The 24451-nt window shown below is 37.9% G+C and overlaps 1 protein-coding gene across 1 annotated transcript in view; it reads right to left on the reverse strand.

The window, feature by feature from the left end:
- Positions 1 to 460: 460 nt before the first annotated feature.
- CR1 (complement C3b/C4b receptor 1 (Knops blood group)) overlaps positions 461 to 24451 on the reverse strand; it is an 88659-nt gene continuing 64668 nt past the window's right edge. The window contains 13 exon segments of the mRNA XM_033093429.1: positions 461 to 713; positions 4923 to 4998; positions 6345 to 6368; positions 8333 to 8518; positions 10650 to 10826; positions 11814 to 12041; positions 13746 to 13831; positions 15024 to 15126; positions 15211 to 15387; positions 16901 to 17299; positions 19290 to 19375; positions 22261 to 22360; positions 22944 to 23123. Of these exon segments, the coding sequence (XP_032949320.1) occupies positions 461 to 713; positions 4923 to 4998; positions 6345 to 6368; positions 8333 to 8518; positions 10650 to 10826; positions 11814 to 12041; positions 13746 to 13831; positions 15024 to 15126; positions 15211 to 15387; positions 16901 to 17299; positions 19290 to 19375; positions 22261 to 22360; positions 22944 to 23123 (2075 nt within the window).

The following is a 24451-nucleotide window of genomic DNA, read 5'->3' on the forward strand; positions in this document are numbered from 1 at the left end:
GCCACTTTGGGTTGTAGTATAATTTCCCATTTCACGCCAAACTCTTAGCAAATAATTAGACATTTACTACACAACAGTTTATGGTAAGGCTACTTTAAATAGGTGGAATATAGGGAGAGGATGTGGTAACAAGCCCAGTGGAGAGGACAGAGCCGAGAGAGCAGTCATAGGAGATCAGCTGAGAGACAGAATTCAGTGAAAGTCGGACAGCAGGGGAAGAGGTAAAGTGAAAGTCTCCACAGGATCCTTAAGAGGTCCTGCACATTTAAGGGAAGCTGGAGGCCTTGGAGGTACACCCAAGTGGAAAATGGTTGAGTTCCACAGAGAAAGAAAAGCTTACTACTTCTCAAAGTTTTGTAGCATCAATGCACAAACTTATACCTAGGAATACTCTGAAAAATAGTGCTTGTGCACGGCACTGACATAGTCTTCACCCCAAATCACTGGAAACAAAGATAATTCAAGCAAGAATAACAACAACAAAGGTGTTTCCAGCTCCTGAAGTATTTTCTAACTTCTTTGGTATCAGTGATCCAACTAGTGAAATATATTCAGATCCTGTTTCCGTTTTCGATAAACATTTTGAATTCAGTATGTGTATTAGGTACCTGCTATTTTCCTGATTTGCTTGGAGAGATTGAGCATGATCACAGTTGCCTTCTTGGGGATGTAAATGGATATTCACTTCTTTAGGTTTATCATCTGTATTATTGCTAATTGGTAGGGGAGACAAAGATGGTAAAAATAACTTAATTATACACTTCTCAGTTTTGGAAGAAATTAGTCAGTAGGTTTCATTTTGAAATTTAGGGCATAATTTACCTCAGGTTTCTGAAATCTTTGTAAGATATCTAAAACAAAACAAAACATAACCAAGTCCCACTTTTTAAGATTAAGTAAAAAGTTAGATTAAGAAATAATACTAAAACCATCCTATACGTCATGTCAGAACTCTAAATAGACAAGTGTTCATGCCTTAAAACAATACATTTCCATATTCCAAAGTAATACTAATTAGTAAATATTGTTACAAGATTGTGATACTTAAGCTTCACAAAGGCTTTGCACTGAAATCTTACACAAGGCTTCCTTTTTCCCCTATAGTGAAGATATCACTTCTGTATTTTGTACAATTAATACCCATAGTTAAGAGAGCAGCAGTAATTGTCATGAAAGTGTATGAGAACTGACTTTAAAAAGAAGTATTTATCACTTTTAAATGTCAATAACAATAGTCATGTGTAAATAACAAGAGCTAACGTTTTCTAACAGTCATCACAAGTGAGGCTTTGTGTTAAGCAAGGTAGGAACTCTTATTATTCCTGTTTTACAATGAAAATGAAGTTTAGAGACGGTAGGTATCTTGCTCAGAGTCTCAAAGCTAGTAAGTGAGTGTGAACACAGGTCTTAATGATCGCAAAGCCCATGGCCTTTCCTTGTATGCTATTTTGCCTTTTTGGGGGTTATTTAATAAACGTTTCATTTTACATAAGTGAAATGATAAATAGTACCAGTACCTTAGATGTCAAGTATGCATTGATTTTAGGAATTTAAGAATGGAAGCACAAAGAGTTAACTCACTCCACCACTTCTCTCTACTTCCATAATACTCTTTACCCTCTTGTGGAAATTAGAATGAGGGCTCCACTCAGACAAAAAAGAAGACTGAGTCAGGAGCCAAAGTTTTCACAGGATGAGGAAGGGAAAGCTTGAGATCCATGCATGAGGAAGTAAGGGTTGTACATTCAGGTGGGATGGGCTTCCAAAGGGCAGTGACTATGTGGTTAGATGAGCAATGGCGTGAAAGTGGTCTTAGATGATGAGTGGTGCATAGGGTGTGAGAGAATACTACCTTAGTGAGTATATGCTGAATGAATGGCTATCCGGTTGGTTAAGGTGGTTATGAGAGAATAGACAATATACATTGTTTCTGCCCCCAGTTCCTGTCACAGATCTCCTGAAACCCTTGTATAATTTTAAGTGATAAAAATACTAGGAAAATCTTTTGTTCAAAAGGCGTGACTCTGGGTAGGCTCCTGGATAGCTCCTGAGTCACATGAAAGACCAAGCCCTGATTAGAAGCTTGGAATTTTCAGCCCCATTCCTCTTCTTACAGAGAGGGGCTGAAGACGGAATTAATAATTGATCATGCCAACCCTAGGAAGCCTCCAAAAAATCCCAACTGTGTGGGGTCCAGAGAGCTACCAAGTGGGTGAACACATCCACATAAGGGGAGGGTGATACACCTCACCTCCACGAGGACAGAAGCTTAGGACCTTCTCGACCTCCCCCTACGTATCTCTTTATCTGGCTGTTTATCTGTATACTTTATGATATCCTTTAATTGACTGGTAAATATAAGTAAATGTTTCCCTGAGTTCCATGAGCTGTTTTATCAAATTAATCAAACTCAAGGAGGCCATCATGGAACCTGAGATTTGTAGCCCTTGGGTCAGAAGCACAGGCGACAACCTGGACTTGTGATTGGCATCTGAAGTCGGGTGAGAACAGTCTTGTGGGACTGAGCCCATAACCTGTGGGATCTGATGCTGTCTCCAGGTAGATTGTGTGGGAATTGAGTAAATTAAGTTGTAGGACACCTAGCTGTTATCACAGAGTTCCTTGGTGTGGGAAAAAGTCTCATACATTTAGTGGCCACAAGGGTCAAAAGTGAAGTATTCTGTTTGAATAGTAAAGGAGACAGACAGGAGGAAACAGTGAAATTTTTTTCTCACAGTTTTTGTGGACATGGGAAAATGCAGAGAGCCTTTGCTGAGAGTGGCCTTAATAGTTTTGTCACTCCAAGCATCACAGCAATGAAGACTTTAAAGCTTTATCAGACTGTGAACGAGAAGTCTCTTTTGTAGAGAAATGGATATGGATTAGACAGAAATAAGAGGCAAGGATAATTGGTCGCTGAATGGAGGAGTAACTATTATTCCTCAGATATCAGTGTATGAGTTATCTTGTTTGATATTTATCACAAATTACTGATGGAGTAAATATCCAGTGAACTATCATATGTGCAGATAATAGCATCTTTTTTCATTAGTGAAATGTCAAGGCAGTGAGGTTAAATCACAGAAATAACTAGCAAGCCTTGTGAAATGACAGGAAACTTTTAACTAAACCTTAATATGGACAGAGGCCTTTAGAAATAGTGTGATTCTTTTAGGCTAATAACTTAGACTATGGAAAAAGAGGACAGAATGCATACTGTTCTCTAGAAGAATACTGGTTCAATATTCCCAAACAACTAAAACAAATCCAAGATAATAGATGCGGGGGGTGGGGGGGGGCGGTGCGGAATATGAAAGCAAAAAGGAAATATTCCAGCTTTGTACTATATGCAGTTCTGGATACTGAATTTCAGTGATACAGAAACAGATTCAGAAATGGGCCAGACTGAAAATTAAAAACATTCTTTAGAATAAACATCACTATGTTATCTGTCCCTATAGAAATGCCTTCCTTCTATTGATGTAACTGTTCCCCTTCCTTTTCTCATAAATGCCCCTGGTCTTTGTCTCCTAATCAGAACAGTATTTGGGCTTCTGCCTGAATCAGTGCGTTCTGAATAGTGATTCTTTGATCTCAAATAAATGCTGTTGCCTCTCATTTTGAAAGGCCTTTTATTTTTAGGTTAACAGTTTCAAATTTTTGTGTCAGACAATTGGGACGAAAGCCTTAACTCGTAACCAACTTCCTACTGGTAGGATTTAATCAAGTCGCTGAATTTCTCTGAATCTCAGTCTTCTCTGCTTTGGAATAACATTATTGTTATCATTATCGCATTATGTTAACGTTATTGCAACCTACCTCACAGTTGCTTTGAGGAACAAAGAAAACAATAAATGGTAAAGCATTATGTAAACAAACATGTTAGCTGTTGCTACTCTCATTATCAATGTTGACGACTGTATAAGTAGAAGTCCAATTTCATTACATAAAAATTATTTTGAGTGCCTTAGGTGATCCCTGCTCACAAGGAACTCACTGTCTGGGGAAGGGGATAGTGAGGAGTGTAGTGGATACCAAGAATATAAGAGATAAGTTAATAGAATGTGGGAAATTCAAAATGGGGGAGAGGGAGGAAATGAATACTTGGTTTGCAAGAAGCTCTGCTGTGAAATTCTTGCTTTTAAGAAGTTTATATTGGCATCCTTTGTGAAATGTTAGAACTTCAATTTCTATAATGCTTCTTTAGGAGACTATATTTGTTTAGAAAATTGTTCACCTAAATTTATATACTGTTTCTAATTGGCATAGAATTTCCTAATCAAGATTAAAACATTGATCTCTTTGACTTTGACCTCACTGATTTTATTATAATGGAACCGACTAATACAAAAGCTGTGTATGATCTCTTTCCAATCAAAAATATTTCTTTATTTAGATCTTAATCCTTGCAACATTTTTACAAGTTTAAAAAGTAAATGGTGTTTATAAAAGATTTACTTTTTTAAATTACCCAATGCTAAGCTTTAGTTCTTCCACACTGGCAGTCTGTGACATGTGCACCAGTGCAGCACACTATCTAACTTCTAGTGCCCTGATAGTGTCTGTGTGTAGAGGTAGAAGTCTGGAACGTCTCAGCAGAACTGGGATACCAACTGGCCCATCAACACCTTTGGAAAAATTCCTTCTGCTTATTTTCTCTTTTGTAAAAACTAATTCCTTCGTAAAATTCGAAGTTTTTTTTTTTTTTAAATGTTCTTAGTATCCTATATATTTCTTTTAGTATGAATATTTCTCTATGCATAATGTGCATCAAAGGCCTTCTTTATAAGAATTTCTACATCTGTTTATACAGTAGTGTTTTTTTTTTTTCTTTTTTCAGTTTCTCATTTATTTCTCTTTGGGTTCCAAGAGGATGCAAGAACAGTAATAAACATTTTCGAGGAGAATATGGCTGTACTTACCCTTTTTTGCGCTTTAGAATCATCCAACAGGCTACAAGGATAGGTAGAATAAAGAAGATCACACCAAAGGACATGCCTAGGCAGTAAAACAAGGCAATTAAAAGCATAGAACATATTTTCTTAGTTTAAGATACTCTTATCATTCACCTGTACTATTTCATTAATGTATTAACTGGCCTCCTTTCTTCCACTCTTTAGTCCTCCCATTCATTTTTCACCCAGAGATCAGAATGATTTTCAAACAATATTCATCAGCAATGTCTATGTATAAAGTGAATGAATTCAAGATATTTCAGAATCAGCAGGACTTGTGTATAGATTGCATGTGAGGTATATCAGGAACAATTCATAGAGTTCTGGCACGAATAGTTGGGTAGACAGGAAGGAGCACCATTTGTGGATATGGGGGAAACTCGAGAAAGGGGGTAGGTATGGAGAAGCCAATTAAGAGTTCCATTTAGGATATGCTACTTTTGAGATGTTTGTGAAAGTCAAGCAGGCAGATTACTTTTTGAACATACTGTTTGGTAAATAGATGATCACCTGCCTCAATGGCATATGTTTTTTAAATGGTTAAGGCTAGTTCAGCCTTTATCTTTGCTTTTCATGTCTTCCCTTGTGACACTTAACAAAACACGTTAAAAAAAAAAAAGGCATGGAAAATATAACCCATAAGTTTTAAACGCTATCTTAATATCTAGTCCCTCTAGAGGTTGCCAATGATTCTTTAAACTATTACTATAAATTCTGCTGTAAAAAACACCCCTGTACAGGCTTACCTTTAAGATTTCCCCTCTGCTCCTTGTTTAATCTAGTGCATTATTGTTACTACCTTAGGGTTATAGAAAAGGGGTGAGCAGAGCAGCTTTGTAACCTTTATTCCAAAGGCAGCCTTTCAACAAGTATGTGAGAACAACAGTGGAGCTCCTGGGCTCCAGCTGTCCACGGCCCTGCATGTGTCTGTTGTGTAATGCACAAGGCAAGAGCTATTCTATACAACAATCTCTGCCAATCCCCTTTGAAGCAAACTCTATTGTACAACTATTCCTCTTACATACGCAGATCACAAAAGTGGGCTTAGAAAAATTGGTCTTTGTAGCTTCCAGTTTGTGCAAGTGGGCACACTACCATCCTGAAGAATATTCCTGGTTGTATTCTCCAGCTATAATAAAATAAGATAAATGATTGCTCATTTGTAATGGTTCAAAGGTTTCATAGAAACTTTGATAAAAGACACTCACTCTATATGCCTATGAGGATATCAGTTTTGCCACACTATGGCCTGAGTTTATCACTATTTTCTTTCTAATGAGGTCACAATGTAAGATATTTTAATCTCTCTTTTTACATTTCATTCATTATAAGTTAATACTTACTGTTAAAGATGCTAGAGTTCCTCAGCAAACCGTTTATAAAACTTACCAACAATGAGAGCCTTTTGTGGGCCTAAAAGGAAGACAAAGGCCACAAATGCATTAGTTTAGCACTTTATATGATTAAACAGAAACTCTCAGCCAGTGACAATGTATCTGATTTTTATCAGTACACAGTCCAATTATTTTCTAATATATATATATATATATGTTTTTTTCATATATATATATATATATATATATATATATATATATATATATATATATATATATATGGTTTTACTCAGACAAGCTCATTTTATCTTGTGTACTCAGTGGTCTGTTTAATTTCTTTTTAACTTCATATTTTATCATAAAAGTAGTATAAATACAGCAAAAGAATTATAAAACAAAATCAGAAAAATATCACACATAATCCTACCACCGTGAATGCTGTGGTACATTCCCTTCTGGTACATATTCTCATGCATCTGAGTTTTTACATATGTATAGAATCTCTGTATCTACCTTACCTTTGCTTAGTGGAATTAAGCGCTCAATATATGTTAACTTTTACAACCATTGCTATCACCACAACCACCATTACTGCTACTTCCATGATAAAACGATTAACCCTTCATTGTATTTCTCATCTGTCTACTGCCATCTTACTTACTTTCCAAGTATGTACATAAGTTGTAAGTCAAATTTGATGACCTTTTATGATTTTCTCTATTATATCAAAAAGTTAAGAGTTGGCCTTCTTCTAGAGGTTTGATAAATATTCTTTTATTATTTTTATGTTAATTTTCTGTGTTGACTATTAAAACTTTTAACTCTATTTTATCTGGTATTTATGGTAAGATAAAAAGAAAGGTTCTAAATTTTTTCAATGCTACCTATATTATTTGATCATCTTTTCCTTTCTCGTGGATTGATGATGTCTCATCTATTATATTTTATCTGTAAGATACTTTTATTTTTATATACAATCACCTTTATTTTATTAATAAATAAATAAAATAAATAAAAAATAAAATATTATTAATATCTGTTTTGTTCCACTTATTTATAAAAATATGTCTATTTTGTGTGGTATAAAGTGACTTGTGGCTTTATATTTTGTTTTACTATCTGGTATGGTGGTCCCCCAATTATGTGAATTTTTTGTCTTTCACAGCCTCATCTTCAAAATACTCCAAAGGCATTCAGTCAGTTAGGCAGTATTTTGCCAAAGAAGTGGATATAATTTGATATTAAGGGAGTGTCAAGTTTATAATTTGGAGACATTATTTGTAAATCAGATTAACGAGCACGTTTAAGGGATTAACTGTAAAAAATGGATCTTGAACAATCTTGGTATCCACATATTATAAATGAGTCATAAGAATGGGTGGCGGACAGCCTAGCACTTCCTTAGATTAAGGAAAGTTATTCATTGTTAGTTTTGTTCATCACCTCCTTGACGCGTACAAGTTCAGGTGTTAGGATTTTCTATCTTGCATTACCCTCTAGTTGCCAGCAGAGGGCTACTCTCCCACAGAGCTCAATGACACATGATTTCTAAATCTTCTGTGCCACCTTAAAAGCCTGTAGCTACACCGGTGAGGCAGACCTAGCAGCTGGCCTCTGCAACTTGGAAGTCTTCCTGACTCACATTGGAAGCATTATTTTTTTAAAAAATTATTTTATTACATGTATTGGGGTGACATTGGTTAATAAGGCCTGCTCCATCTCTGATGTGCTCTTGACTTTTAAGGCTCCTAGGCCATAAACAAATCATTACTCTGGGATGCATGCAACAATAGAGTGATACAGACAAAAAAGGTTCAGAGGGAGTCCCCCCAGGAGAGATGGATGGGTTGAGAAATGTGAGGAGAGCAAGGCTCCTCTGACTCTCATTGTTAAGGGCTTTTGGAGATGAATGAGGGCTCCTATCGCACTCCTCATCTCTTACCATGTGCCATAAGCATCACACCACGTTCAGTGACAGTATGGATGAATGAATGAACAGTATAATGACTGGAAAGGACATGCATTCTTTGTACTTGCACTTACTAGATATACATGTGGCCAGAGGAGGGTCCCATGTGTCATCCGCCTGGCACTGGCTCCAGGGACTGCCTTCCAGAGTATACCCTTCTTCACACTCCAAGGTTACATTATGTCCATATTGAAACACTCTGCTCATTTCCAGGTCCTTCTGGATTCCATTCATAAACGGTGGGAGGCTACATTTTACCTCTGGAATTAGAAAAATCAGAAGGAAATTGATGTTTTATTGATAATTGTTAGTTATAACTGCCATAAGTAATACAAAGATCTGTGACCCCAAACCTACTTTCCCTTCAGCAAAGATCAGTCAAGAATTATTGACCACCCCCACATCTTATGATTTAAAACTCTCTGACTTTAATTTCTGAGGTAAAGTAAGGGAATATGGAATGAAGTGTAATCCACTTTCAATCATGGACAACTCTGCAACTGGAAAGTTGTGGAAAGATTAGGAGTTAGGTACCCATGTGCTAGCCCTGGATCCACTGGGACACATCATATCACATTAACTCTCTCTACGAACACAACAAATACTGCTATTTTGCCTCTGCATTATGCATGTTTCTGGTCATTTTTATATATAGAACAAAGAAGTTAGTAAATAATGATTCTGAAATTAAACATCAAATTTCTACTTAATTTACATTATCTCACGTAGCTCAACATTTGTTTCCTGCCCAGCTGTCAAACCCTTCTTCAATTAAAGCAAAGTCTGCTTTTCAGTTGGCTATCTCAAAATTAGCCTAAATTCTTTTTTTATCGATAAACACCAACAAGATAAAGCACTATTTCTCAAAGTACGGTCTGTGGTTTTCCTACACCAGAATATTCTGATGAGTTTGTTAAAAATAGATGTCTGGACCTCAACCCAAAATGTCAGAAACAGAGTTCTTAGGAATGCAGATTAAGAATCTGTCTTTTTTAATAAGGTTGCTGACTGATTTTGCTAATGCAAAATAAATATGGACAAAGAATAAACCATGTTTGAAGAGAATGGTTATTAAGGCAAAATGAATTTTACACTAAGTGAAAATAAAGCAGCTACCAATAGAATAGAGTACTATTCTTTTATTTTTCAGGATAACTATCCCAGTCTTAATTTGAATAATAATCATTGAACTCTTCCCCAAATCTTCATGTGTCTTATGTAAGTAAAACAAGGAGGAGTGAGCTTTCTGGTTTATGCAGAGCCACAGCGACTCTGTAAGTGCTGTCCATTCTTGCAAATAACCACAACAGAGTCACTTACCATCACATGGTGGGCCACATTTTATCTATCTCTAAAATCAAGGGCTAGGAGGCCAAGAAGGATTTCTGAGACTTTTAGGTTAGGGAAGGTGCTATGATCCTATAACCACAGCAGCCATTGAACTACCCAACCTTTAATATTAGAAACACAGGGATATCTGTAATCCCTTATACCTCATCCCTGTCCTTACATAGTATTTCTAAAATGAAAGAATAGAAGAGAAACAAGCAAAGCAAAATCATTTAACTTATCGTTTTGCAAAGTCGAAAGAGCCACATTTAAAAGCAGACAATCTAGAGTTCAGTGTTCAAAGGCGGGCTGAGCAGGGGTCCAATCCTAGCACCACCACTGGTGAGCTGTGGTTCATGGGCTGGTTACTGGATCTCTCTAGACCTCAGTTTCCTCCTCTGGAAAGGGACTAATACTCCCACCTCATCAGATTCTTCTAGAGACTAACACAAATCACTTTTGTAAAGATCTCAGTACCATGCCTAGTCATAGAATATGATTTTTTCCCCCACATTTTGTAGCTTTTTAGAATATTGTCAATGAGGATTTTTAAGTCCGATGTTATTTTTGTAAACATAGACAGAAATAACGGAAATAATCCCTGGGACTTGTTCTCGGAAAGAGATGAACTTAACACCTCACCATTGGTCTTGGAGATTGTAGAAGACTCAGCATCCGGTGATGCCAGGAACTAATTGCTCAACCTTACTTCAGGCTTCAAATGTCCTCACAACAAACTGTGCTTCTTGTCTCTTACTGACTTTCTAAGGGTATTTGTGAGGACCCCCTGCGATCCTCTGAGATCCTTTAGAGCTAAAGTATTCTATTAACCTGTAAACCATCTTAAATGTGTTCAATGTCTATCATACTACTGGAAATTCCATCACTTCTTCCTACTGATTCGGTAGAGTTGAGGATCCTTGGGCCGCCTTCCTTCTACTGTTTGTTCTGCGTTTCTCCTCCCCTAATGACACTCATTTCATGATCTTCTCAGAAAGGATCTCTGTCTTACTAGCCTCATGCATTAATTTTCCACAAAACCCTAACAAGAGAAAGAGATACCTTTGCAATAATGATCAAATTGGCTCCAGGTTCCCTTGTGCGTACAGAAAATGAAGGCTTTTCCCACCAACAGGTAGCCTGGGTCACACGTGTAGCTGACCCTCATCCCAGGAAGATATGGAGGTGCATCTCTTCCAATGTGATGCCCGTTGCGGATTGTGGGTGGATGTGGACATGCTATCAGCAAGTTCCCCCCAAAACCCAAGAAACGACATTCAGTTAAACAGAGAAATATGAACATGCCACAATATATAATGATATGTCTGACTATTAGAGCCACATGAAGACCCAGGTAGGTAGGTCCTAAGGCACTAAATGTTTGCAAATCAGTGGGAAGACTGATTCTCTAAACCCAGACCTCTCAGCCTTTAACAGGATCATCTGTATTCTCTGCCTGCAAACTGCCCCCGATGGAAGTACCACCGGAATCTACAAACTATCAATTCATTGCTGTCCGTCCTCCCTGGAGGTTGGAGCTTGTGTGGACAATCACAGCCACAAAGGAACCTCCTATTGCCAGACACTGTCAGGTAAAGCCAGACTAATATGCAAAAGGAATGAGGTACAGAGTCCAACAGCACAACCGTACACTCCGCTTCCCCAGGGCATCCTGAGTTCCCTTTGCTAAAGGTGAGATGAAGGGATAACAAAATGCAGTCCCCGTCTGAGCAGAACACTTAGAAGTTACACAAGGAGTATAAATGTCTACATCTGACTTTCAGAATTATTTCTATAGCATTACCCATTCTGAAGTAAATTACTGCCATCAACATGTACATTTTGCTCTGCACAGACACCTATCTAGCATAAAATCAACTAGTGATAGAGATGGCATAACTGAATGTTTTCTTTGGCATTTGTTTTCATTACTTGAAAATATCCTCTATAAAATCTGTGCCTCACTGACTCTCTCCACTCTGTACTCCCTCCTCTCTTCACCGTCCTATACTCCTCACCCCAGGAGGAAGGGTCATGAAAATACCACCAATTAGGCCACAGTGTAGCACATTTACAACCATCTGTTATTCGCCTGGCAGGTATTTCTGTATCAGATATTCATAACAAAGCCATGTTCAGAAGCATAAACGACCATCATTAGAGAAATATGGAGGTTCTTGCCCAGATGTATCAATCCATCTGTGGAGTAGAGAAATGTGCACTGACCAGCAGGACCAGAAAGTTCACAGCGAGGGGCAGGGCCACTCCAAAGCCCGTTCCCCTGACTGTCACTTGTGCAGCGGATGGTGCTCTCCCCAATGAGGTTGAAGGTCATCCCTCTGTCTGGGTGGGAGTCACACGTGTAAGTAATTTCTTTCCCATGGGGAATGTCTCCCAGGGAAGTTCCTGTGTGGTTCCCATTAAGGATGGCTGGAGGATTTGGACAAAAAATTTCTAGAAGGAAAACAAGAGCTTTAGGGTCTATTAGTGTTTCAATCAAAAATGATTGTACAATACTAGTGACCTGGGACTGTGTTATAAACACAGTTTTCTTTCTATGAGAACATAACTAAAGTGGAATTTATTATGTAAGGCTTTTTCTGAGAATGAACTAAGAAAGGTGAGACTTAAATTAGCTTATTGCAAAAATCCAAAAAGCTGTTAAGTTTTTAATCAATTTGGAAGGTGATTAGTTTTTTTTCCCATCACCATTTGACTGCCTACTTTATGTGAGCCATTGCAACAGTCCTGGGTTGATAGTGGGGTGGAAGACAAAGTTTTGGCCCTTCAAAGATCTGAAGTTCCAGGGAAATCCTTGTGCAGTTTGTTAAACATGGACTATCCTTTTCAGCAGATGTAAATGTTTCCTGATGCCCCATGACCCTTCTCCTCAGTCCCAACACCAAACACACAATAGTGTCATCAGAACACTACACTGACTCCTGTAGGGTTCTTTACAGCAGATTAAAGGGCAACAGGAAGCTTTCTTCACCCGCTTCTTTCATTTTTTTTTCTTCCAAGGTATCAGCTGTCCTTTCTTCCTGCTGTTAGTGTATCTGTTTCTAGTAGTTCCCTCCCTAAAACTAATTTGTTACTTCTAATCTTATATAAATTTAGGAAGAGAGACCCACACTTGTCAGAATTGTATGTGTAAATAAAGTGAGGACCATACTACATCAAACAATGATTGACTTCTCATACCTGGATCTTAACTGTGTTTGTGTTTATCCAGAGTTTACTTATGAATTTATTTCCAGCTTTATGTGTGTCAGGAAGGTTGAGTTTGCAGGATGTCTGAGTTTTATAAATATGGAATGTTCTCATAAAGTTCCACCATAATCCCACAAAATGGCCAAAAGATTTCTAGCAAGGCATTTTATCAAAATCCAAAGTAAAATGAACATTTCCAAACATCAGGAAAAAGGAATTTTAAAAAACAGTATTGCTTGTGTTAATAAACAAAGTAGGATAAATCAGTAACATCTTGGTGTATAAAACACTTTTATCTACTTATCCATTTCTGAATCTGGATGCTTTTTTAAAGTGGGTGGTCTGCAAATTTAGGGCACCTCACCTCATCATTTTAAATATGGATTCACCTCTCTGTACCGTATTAATTTATCATAAAATTGCTTTCTTATATCTATAACACATCACTTTTAACATACCATTTTATGTGTTCCTTTTTTCATATGTTTACTTATTTATTTTCTTGTTCATGATCTGCCTCCCTATGACCTTCATGAGAGCAGGAATATGTCTTCCCTATTCAATACTCTATCCACGTGAAGTCCTGGCATGTGGGAAGCCCCTCCTCAGTAAACACTCTGGGTTAAATAACAGGATGAATAAATAGTTTAGATACGTGAGGAAATAATAGGACTCATAAATTTAAGAGAGACTAGTTCTCGGTGGCAAAACTAAAAAATAAATGGATAAATGAATTTTGGTGGACCTTGTGTCCTCTTGTTTCTCCCCACAAAATTCAACATGGGCATTAACCTAGTGACTTCCAGATTAGTAACATAAACACATGGTGTGTAAGATCTACATGACCTACTTTGAAATTTTTCCAACGACAAGAGATTCCATGAGGCCAAACACACTGGAAACAAAAAGGAGAGGTACCCAGGCTACATAGTTAGTCTTTCTACTCACGTTCACACACAGGGACACTGCTGTTCCAAAAGCTTTTCATTCCAACCAAGACACAATGACTAGCAGAGCTGCCTTTTAATCGAAACCTAAAGAAGAAAAAGGGGTAACAAATGGGTGAGCAAATCCCATCTCTTCCGTTTTCTCATCACTGATAGATAACTCTGCTTCCTCTCTTCAGTCTAAATACCATTTGGTTCTTAGGTTGAGGCTCAGCTAAACGTCTCTGTTCATTAGGGATCTGAATTCAGTAGCTGGCAGAAACTCAGAAACCAAATTATTCTAAAGAATCACGGTATCCTGTGAAGGGCAAAGTCACCAGAATTGATACACTTAGTGGTCCTACCGACATCATAGCCCAGTGTCACCTGCAGAAGCCACGGCACACAGAGCTGGACTCCTCCCTATGCCCTAGAACCATCTCTAGGGCACACTGACAGCCCTGTGACATGCCATTTATTCTCTTCAGTGGGTCATAAGGAAGAACAGCTCTCCATCTGGGTGAGCAAAGCAGGGGACATCTGCAGAGAACTGGCATCGTTCTTGCCAATACATTTGTAAGGGCCAGAAAGAGGCTCACAGAAGCATATTGACCAAATGTTCTAGGAAAAAAAGATGAATGAGGGGAGGCGCCTTTGCCAACCTGAAATGCCCAGCTTATTACTGGACCCTGTTGTCCTTCTGAGATCAAGACTCCTAGGGACATATTAAAAATAACTGCTGTATTACCCAATCTAGTTATCTCCCACAGACAGTGCATACTACCTGGAGTCCTAGATGCACACTGACAACTAATAATACTAACTGAAACAGTAACACTGGCCATTATGAGCCCAATGTCAACAGTGTTACAGATGGAAAGATACATTACTGGATTAAAACATACGTACACATACACTTACAAATTCCATTATTGATTGATTTTAAGTTTCCTGAAAAAAACCCTGGTCTGACTTATCACATTACAAATAATTTTTGTCTTACACAAACTTTACTAGCAAATTTTCCATAAAAATATTTTTTTCCTGCCTCCAAACAAGTATTTATCCATTTACTTCAAGTTTCAACCATAAATTCCAGGTCAGTGTTTATATTTGTACTTAACACTGAATTACATGTGCCATTTCCTTATTTCCTGATAGTGTTGCTACTGAGTCCTTCCACTTATTTCAAAATTGCCCAGATGTTAATCTCTCCGGGTACTTCTTCTTTTCCATAGGTCAGCTCCCATTTTTGGATTAACCCTTGAACCCAAGAGAGTCCTATCTAGGTCACACTCACCCCTCATCACAAACAAAGGACACTTTTGCCCCAAGCTGGAGATTATGTGGAAAGAGCACACGGCCATTAGGGAGTTGGTCCAGGAAGTCAGCACATGATTTCACTAAGGAAAAAACAATCAGAAGTAAGACTGCCATGTGAGGTACAAAGAGATTCGTCTGCAAACCAGACGACAGTGTGGTTTCACCTGCACATCTGGGGGGTGCTGGGCTCCATTCTCCCTGGGCTGTACAGTGCAGAGAGGCAGCCCCTCTGAGATCATAGCCAGGCTCACAGGTGTAGAACACTTCCTGTCCAGGGGAAAGGTTCTCCTTGTTGCTTAGGGTAGGTTTACCATGCAGGATTTCTGGAGGCGGCTGACATACTGGGGAAAGAACTGGTCAAAATTTCTGTCAGTTATGGGGAAATACTTTTTGCTAAATCTTAGCCCTTCTGAGGAGTGACAGACTCATAATTAAAGGGTTCACAAAGGAAGTCACATGGTACTCCAACCTCATTTTACTGATGTGGAAGTTAAGAACAGAGGAGAGATAGAGTCAAAGGCCTCACAGCTGATACGAGGTAGAGAATTAGAACACACTTCTTCTGGCACAAAGTCTAAAATACATTCATAGGTCTACCAGGCATAGGGTCCCGTCTTGTAGCGCTGGCTATTCAGTATAGAGGTATTAGTATTGGTGGGCTTCTCCATCCACATATGTATTGAAAGACAATCCAATTTAAGGCCTCATCTTTCAGGTAATGAGAACTTTGCCTGAGCCTAAATCTATTTAACAGATTTCCCTTTGTCTCTTTTATTGCGCTATTATGATCAAAGTGTAATAGTAATCAATATTTATATCTCTATCTGTTCGTCCTTCAAGCTGCTCTCCCAGTGATGGAAAAGCTGAGTGGGTTGGGCTCCCTCTCTGTTGCTATGTGTCAGTTACAACATTTACCAATCCACTCCGAAGCCAGCTATTATGGCATACGAATGAGAAGACCAAACTAGCCACTGAGACCAAAATCCTTTCAATAAGCCAGTCCTTGTAATGAAAGGGCATATTGGTTAGAAAGTATTTGAGTCAAAGTCTGGCTGCCTTCATTCACAGCACTTTTGGTGTGTTCTCAAGGCATCAGAACTGATTTATCTATATCTAATTAAAGATGAATGAAAAATCTGTTTGGCTTTGAACAAGTTACTCTTCCTTTCAACCTCAGATTCCTAACAATAAAATATAGGAGGGGGACCAGAACAGCCAGACAAACCCTAAAGTGACTATTTATTCTGCATATGACGTCTGTGTTCATAAGCCAGTTTCTTTTTGTAATATATTGATAGAAGTATGGAAAGAACCACAGCATTCAAGCTCTGGGATCTGACACATATGCATTCTATTCCAGAGGATGCCACTCAGTAGCATGAGATTTGGATGATTTATTTAACCTCTGAAAGACCAAGCTAACATCACTGTCACATGGATATAAGAATAGCACTATTCTAAGGAGATTGCCAAACAGTAGATGAGATAATGCAGATAGAGTGCTTATTCCACAGCTGACCAGAAAGTCCACATCATTTTTCAATCTAATTGAGAGATATTAGAGCTGGTATATTGCCCTGCGAATAGCTCAATATGAGAGTCCCAAATGTCTTCTTCCTTGATTAATTAAATTCTTGCTTCTCAAAATGAAGGCCCATGGCATGTGCGTATGCACACACACACACACACACACACACACACACACATACACACCTTCCTCATTTCATGCTTCATCCACCAAAATTCACTCACATTGCTCACCACACATTTTTCTACCAGAACAAACACTAATCGTCTGATCTTCCCACAACTCATATCATCCACAGGCCTCTTCAAGGCCCCAGTTAGACTCACCCCTGGAACAGCTGGGCAACTCTGGCTCCCATTGGTTCTGGGCCCGGCACCGCACACTGGAGGGTCCTTTCATGACAAAGCCAGGCTGACACCTAAACCTCACAATTTCATTTAAGGAAAACAAGCTTCTGTTCTCAGACTCCCTTACTCCATTTTCAACAACTGGAGGCGTGCATTTATTAGGTGTTATGCACTGAGGGGGAGGGCCACTCCAGACGCCGATTTGATCGCCTTTGCTGGTGCAATATATGGAGGCCTCGCCGATGAGGTCATACTGCTTTCTCCCTCTCTTTTCATGTTTGCAGTGATAGGTCACCACCGTTCCATATTGAAAATACTCTCTGTTGGTGCTAACGAAATCTCCATTGGCTATGGCTGGTGGTGGACTGCAATGAATACCTGGGAAAGGATCAGCAAGTTAAACAAAATCTCAATTTCTTAAAATTATACTCTATTATAAATTTTGGTAACCAGTTTTTTAAAAATCCAAATTACAAATGTGAATATACACAATACTTCTGCTCTAGTCTAGTTTTTCATAATGTACAGACATGTTTTTACACAACTGTAGATTAGGTAACCACAATATTATGCCTTCTACTGTTTTCAGTTAACACTATTTCAATAAATATGCCCATATGTGATGACAGTCCACATGCTTCTCATTTTAAGTGCGATCTTCTATGTTATTTCACTACTGTTAATTCAGATCTCTCTATCTAGAAGGCATTTGGCTTTCTTCTATTGGTTAGTAATATGATATAGCATACAGTATAGCCTCTTTATCAAATATAAATAAAGACAAAAAGCTCTGGCACTAATAAAAAAGTAATAACATGCAAATACACGATATTACACCTGAAAAACACAATAGTCAGATTCACAAGTAATAATAACTGAATGTGTTCTACTTTATGCTAATAATTTGGACAATGTGGACATTGGGGATATAGATATATTTTGCCAATATCGTTTCAGGAAAGGGTAGAATATAGAAGTGGAAAAAAATGTATCCAAACACCATTTCCAAAAAATGGAAAGCACAGATAATTGTATAGACAAATTTAATCTTCTATCCAAGTAACAGATAAATCCTAGGTGCTTTAGAGCATCTGGAACATAAAAAAAATATATTTCTATCATTTGTGGCAGGCATTAAAGGAGGCACGCATTTATGTATTTCTTTATTATTACTTTTAAGAAAATGTTTAACAAGATGTATATTTCTTGTAGAAAATTCATAAAATATAAGTAAAAATTATCTTTAAATCCCTTATCTAAAAAGAACCACTGTTAACTGTTCAAAGTGCAATCTTTAATACACACACACACACACACACACACACACACACACACACCATATTTTTTCTACAATATCTTTATTGGCTTAATAATACTCAGTATAGGAATGTACTATCTGATTTCATCTGAAAGAGCTGTCTCTTTTCGCTAACGTATTCTGGCATATTTAATTTGTTTTCCTTTTTCTTGCAGAACACACACCTTCTTCCTTCCAGTCCATATGCTTCCCATTTTAAGTGAGATCTTATATGTTATTTCACTACTGTTAATTCAGTTCTGAACTATTTCTGAAACATTGGAATATGCTCAACATTTAGCTTATTCTGACTTTTCCACGATCACAAATAGTAATGTGGGTTAATATAGCAATATCCTTGCAGAAAACATGGTGATTGAAAAAATAAATCATAAAATGTTTAATTCCTGAATTAAAGGCATGTATACAGTTAAGGTTTTGATACCTATTGTATACAGGCCTTTTAGAACGTTTGTTCCCACTTATCCTACCAGCAGTTGGGTTTGAGAGTATTGATTTCTTCACATTATCACCAGACCAGGCCTATGTCCTCTTTATATTCTTTGTTAATTTGCAACTGCTCATTCCTTTATGTGACCTAAAGTGTAGGAAGCTCGTATTCCAACAAATCATTGGAAGATGACATGTCACTGTTCTGACAAAGAATAAAAAGGAAAGGAGAGCAACACCTTTTCAATATACCTCCTGACCTGAAGAGCTGGTAGAGGGGAAGCAGGGCTACTTTCACTAACTTTGCATTTCTTTACTTCACTGAAGAGAATGATCTTCAAACTGAAAAGTGTTCAACCAACAAAAGAGGAAGTTGGGGGCTGTTTCAAACAAGTTCAAGACCATTGTTTAAAATAAATTATACCCCAAGATAAGGAAAAGCCAGGAGGAACTAGAAGCTTGGAACATTGTGAGCAATTTTCAGGAAATGATTGTTTTCTTCAAATATTGGAGGCATATCATTGCCAAGAGAGATGAGATTGATTCTTTGTAATTCGGGGAGGGGGTGTGCAATGCTAGGATTAACTGGTGGGATAAATGGGGAAAGAAATTTCAACCCACGTTCACAAAGTGGTGGCTCCGTCTCCCAAATGGCAATAGTGCCTGAGATGATACATTTAGCAGATGAATGACCAACGAGTTGATACCTAAAGGCAAAAAGTGAAAATTAATTACGCTATTTCCCATCAACTTCCCCAGAGCATGCGTACATGGCAAGACAGAGTACAAAATCTGGGAGATGTCTAAGGACTAGCCTAAACTCCACCTACCTTATCCAGGGTTTTTTAATTTCTCTTTTCCTATCCTCTCATTTAAAAGGGCTATTCCCTCAGTAATTCCTCATGGCACTCTCTGCTTCTTAATTTTTGGCTTCACTGTGGACCGTACTGTATCCCAACATAAAACAATCCTTTTGAAGACCTGTTTGATGATTTCCTTCTTGAATTCTGTTACTTTTTCCCTCAGATTATCATTGCTATTTTGAAAAATTTGCATTTTCCTGATATATATATATATATATATATATATATATATATATATATATATATATATAAAATTAACACTGCTATGTCCTCGTAGTTTAGGCATGTTTCTTGTAACTACCACAAAATTTGATGCTCTTGATCCTATTTTCGATGACCTCTTTCAGGGTGTCCAATGATGAGGGTGTAGTAATGAATAAGATCTGCCCCCAAAATGAGGGGCTTATTTCTGGCAGAAGAGACAGATACAGGCCTTCCTATTCCTTTTTCCTCCTGGTCATTTGTTATATGAACCAGATAGGTGAACCTCTCTTAGGTGTTCTAATAATTTGAAAGTTAAATATCCAATTTCTTTTCCATTACAGATTTCACTTCATGTGTGTATATTGTGCATATACACGACACATATATCTAAACCTGTTTTCTCAGTTTTAGTATCAAAATATGTAGTATAGTCTACCCTATGTTATGTAAGTCTAGCTTATCTTTTCTTGCTTTTTCCCATTTTCTAGTTTTATGGATATATTTTATAACTTTATAGGTTGTTATTAAATTATGATTACATTGCCATTTCACTTTTGAACAATTAGTTCTCGTATCTAGTTTCACAACTTTGTTGATAATATTTGACCATGCTTTCCTTTAAAAATTATTTTTTGTTGTGTTTTTGCTAGTTATTACACCACTGATAATTCTTTTCTACTTTATCATTTTCATTTTTAAAGAAATTATTTATGGATTGCCTGGATTATTTTTCTCTTCCCAGAATGTGTATTTAATTGGTGTAATTTTGGGGTCCTGCTTTTCCTTTCATGTATATTTGGAGCCTTTACATGTGAATATTCCCTTGGCTCAAAATTATCTTTTGCAATTTAGTGATGTGAAGGATCAATGTGATGTCCATACACATCATTTTCTTTTGCACGTAGTACAGTTTAGTAATTTTCCCTTCTGCATTATTCAAGTCGGTTTTTTGTTTGTTTGTTTTTCCCCCCCCAGTATCCCTGAAATACAGAAGTTTCCTTAGTGATAGCTAGGTATGGGCATATTGTTTTCCCTTCTTGAATTTTTGTTACATGCACTTTGAATCCTAATACCGTGTTACACATACCTTCTCTTTTCTCCTTTTCTTTATCCTTTTTGTTGTTGTTGTTTTTTGTTTCACAATTTTTCTTTTCATTCACGTGCAAACATTCCCGATTTCCTAACTAGTTATACAGAAGCTGTATGCAACTGAACCTTGTTTAAAAATATATAGAAGATATTTTTGTAACATTTTCTCTATATCTTGAAAGTAACTCTGTTTTGTAAGAGGAAATTCTTTCTGATTGTTCAGATTGGTCTCTTTTGCATTATGTCCTGTAACTTATCAAAAGCCGAATGATTTTCTGTTTTCTACCATAGACAGGTTCACCCTCATTGAGTAATGCAAAAGGAAGAGGATATAGTCAGATAATTTATAGTCTGTATTAAAAAATGCTCAGGAAAGAGAAGTATTTAGATTCACTCTAATTTTCCTTTGTCAGATTATAGGTACTCTGGTTGTTAGGCCAAGGGCAGCAAATATACTGGAGATCACAATAGCTTTTCAGTGCTTATCATGGCAGCACGAGTTTAGCCCAGATTCTCTAACAGCCTCAACTACTCATACTGAGATGTGGGCAAGACTCCACTGTGTGCTGAGCCAGCGTAAGGACCAAGGGCAGGACCATTGCCCAGTAAACACGTTATGCCTGACATTTTCACAGTGGGCTCTGATAAGGGTTGAATAGGGTTCCTCAAAAAGGTATGTTGAAGTCCTGATCCCCAAGCCCTATGAGTGTGACCTTATTTGGAAATAGGGGTTTTACAGATGTAATCAAGTCAAGGTGAGGTCATGTGGGTGGGTTCTAATTCAATATGATCAGCGTCCTTATAAAAAGAGAGAACTTTGGACATAGACACACACACAGAGGAGAAATGCCATGTGAAGACATAGACACAGAAGACAGAGGCTGAAATGAGAGTGATGTTGCCCCACGCCATGGAAGGCCTGAGGCTACCAGAGGCTGGAAGAGGCAAGGAGGGATCCTCCCTCAGAGGCTTTGGAGGGAGCATGTGCTACCGACACCTGAATTTTGGACTTCCGGCATTTAGAACTGTAAGAGAACAAATTTCTGTCGTTGTTCTAAGCCACCCCATTTGTTGTACTTTGTTATGGCAACCCTAGCAAACTAATAGTGCGATTACCTTTAAGATGTGTTTTCTCACACAGTTGCTCCATGGCCTTACCTGTCTTCCAGCAATGTCTGCTCTGAGTTAGGGTTTGACTATGCCTTCCCCTCATTTTCTTCCTTTCTACCTTGCTTTTCCTGTATGCACTGCCCTGATTTCCAGCAAGATTACAGATTTCCCCCTGAACCTTATCACACCTTTGTTCATTTCAATCAAGAGTTGAAGTCCTACATGCAGGCTTTTAAAGAGCAGACGGTAATATCCTAGTTCTCCTTTCTGAGATGTGACTAGAAGGCATGTGAATCTAGAACCAAGAGATGTTGCCGCCAACTCACCCCGTATTACAAGAATAATTAATCCTGGATCCAAACTGGGAGTCTGTGTCTATGTGCACCACGCCATTCACAGGATCTGGAGGAGTTTTACATACTTTACCTATGGGAAAGAAACAGTTCTGAAGCCAAGTAGAGTATTCGGACTTTTTTTAGTACACAAGGTCCCAACCTGACTGTAGCTTACTGCAGTATATGCAATTCAGATGGTTCCACAGATTTGTGCCACCTGAGTAACCTCACCCAATTGTCCCACAATCAGCTACCTACTAAGCGCCACTTTCCAAAAGACCTCCCATCTAGATCTGTCTTATCTCCACCTCATATCTCTCATCAAAATATAAAGGTTACGTATGGCCTTGTATCCTACCAGTATAAAATTCTTCTTCCCCCCGGGCTATTCAAACAGTTTATGTCTCCTCACATTTTTTTTTTCTGGTCTGGAGTTATTCATTATGTATTTCCCATAGGGAATGGGTTTTTCCTGCAAATATTTCTTGAAACATTCTCATGAAATAAGTATTTCAACCAATAATTAGGGATGACCTACAAAACCAACTTTTATATCTGCCTATGTGAACACTTGGTAAGCAAAATTTTCTTGTCTCTAAAACTTGAAAACATTAAACAATATCCGAAGGATAATTTGACAGGCATGGGAAAGCTCCAACACAGGGTTTACTCACGTTTACAGACATTTTTGACACTTGACCACGTCAGGTTTTCTAAGCACTTGATTGAGAATGGCTTCCCGTGGTACTCAGGGTGGCATTCATACTTTAAAGATGTCCCAATGGGAAACTTAGTTTCATTGGTTTGGTTTTTCAACTTAGCAAATTGAAAATTATCTGGGGCATGACAGTAACCTAGAAACCAAGATGTCAAGAACATCAGATTTAACAAAGAGATACCCACCCCCCTTCTTCTTTCTCTCTCTCTTACTAGATTTAATGTCAGAACAAAATAAATTTTTAGCTCTGGAAAGATAATTTCCTTGTAACCTGGGGAAGGAAAGTTCCATTAGCACATGCCCATTAGAAAATACATTGTATGGAAAGGTATTCTGCCATCTTGTCATTTTTCTCATATAATTTACGGTAAAAGACAGCTCCCATTCAGTTTTTCACACTTTTAGGGAGCCAGAAAGAGTGCCCCTGTCCAAGTGCCACAATTCCTGTCTGACTTTTTTGTACTTCAGTGCATCAAAACCCCAATGGAGGGCTCACAAGCATGAATGAAGAACTCCAGATAACTTTTGGCATGGGGAGGCAGTCACCAGTTTTGTAGGTCTGATTCCTAAGCCAGCCATTTGAACACAAGAAGGAAACAAATTACATCTCCTTAAAATAAAAACAAACAAAACTGTGGTTACTGTTATAAGAAAATATTGTTGGAGTGTATGCTGAATCAAATTTTAGCTGTAGCTCCATGCCCCTATGGCCTATTAGCTCTAGGCTCTAGGAGTAAAACCTCACTTTGGATTCAAATATCATGAACCTAAAAAAGTACACGTGCTTAGAAAAACAGAAATCATTTCCACTTGTTTTTGACAATACCTTCTCTTTTAACTTCTCTTTCAACTGTCCTCCACCTAGCTTCCAATTATTTATTCAAATAGTAATGGTTACACTAGAGCCAATCCTGCACCCAAAGAATTCTCTGTATGAAGATTTGCAAACCAATTTCTTATCTCTTGAACATAATTAAATATTTTTTCTCAATATAAAAATTTGGCTTATTTTCAAGGGAAATTTATCCATCTCCTTTTTATTTTAGAGCTTAACTATTAGCTCTACTAGTTTCTAGGTCAAGGAGTCCCCAGTTATGACTAAACTTTAGCATCTAAGGCCCAATAACTCATGAACGGCCTAGCAAGTCTCCAGTCTCTAAAATCTAGCTGATAAAACTAGGGTTGCTGTCTCAGATAGGGTTCTGATGAAAAAAAAAATCAGATTTTAAGGGAATATTGACTCTTGCTATTGATTTCGTAAATCTGGACTAGGTCTCTACACTGGTGAACAGGTTCATAGGTGTGCCCCAAGTTGAAGCCCTGGTGTTGGAGGAGGAGAGTAAGAGCGAAAATGACTTCTGATTGCCTATCATTTGGTCCTTTTCCTTTTAGAATTGTTCTTTTCTCTCAGAGTTTCCCAGTGGTCAGTATGTTATGTCAGGACTAAGGTCCCTTCTACAATTT

The sequence above is a fragment of the Rhinolophus ferrumequinum genome, chromosome 22 (assembly GCF_004115265.2).
Source record: "Rhinolophus ferrumequinum isolate MPI-CBG mRhiFer1 chromosome 22, mRhiFer1_v1.p, whole genome shotgun sequence".
Classification (NCBI taxonomy): Eukaryota; Metazoa; Chordata; class Mammalia; order Chiroptera; family Rhinolophidae; genus Rhinolophus; species Rhinolophus ferrumequinum.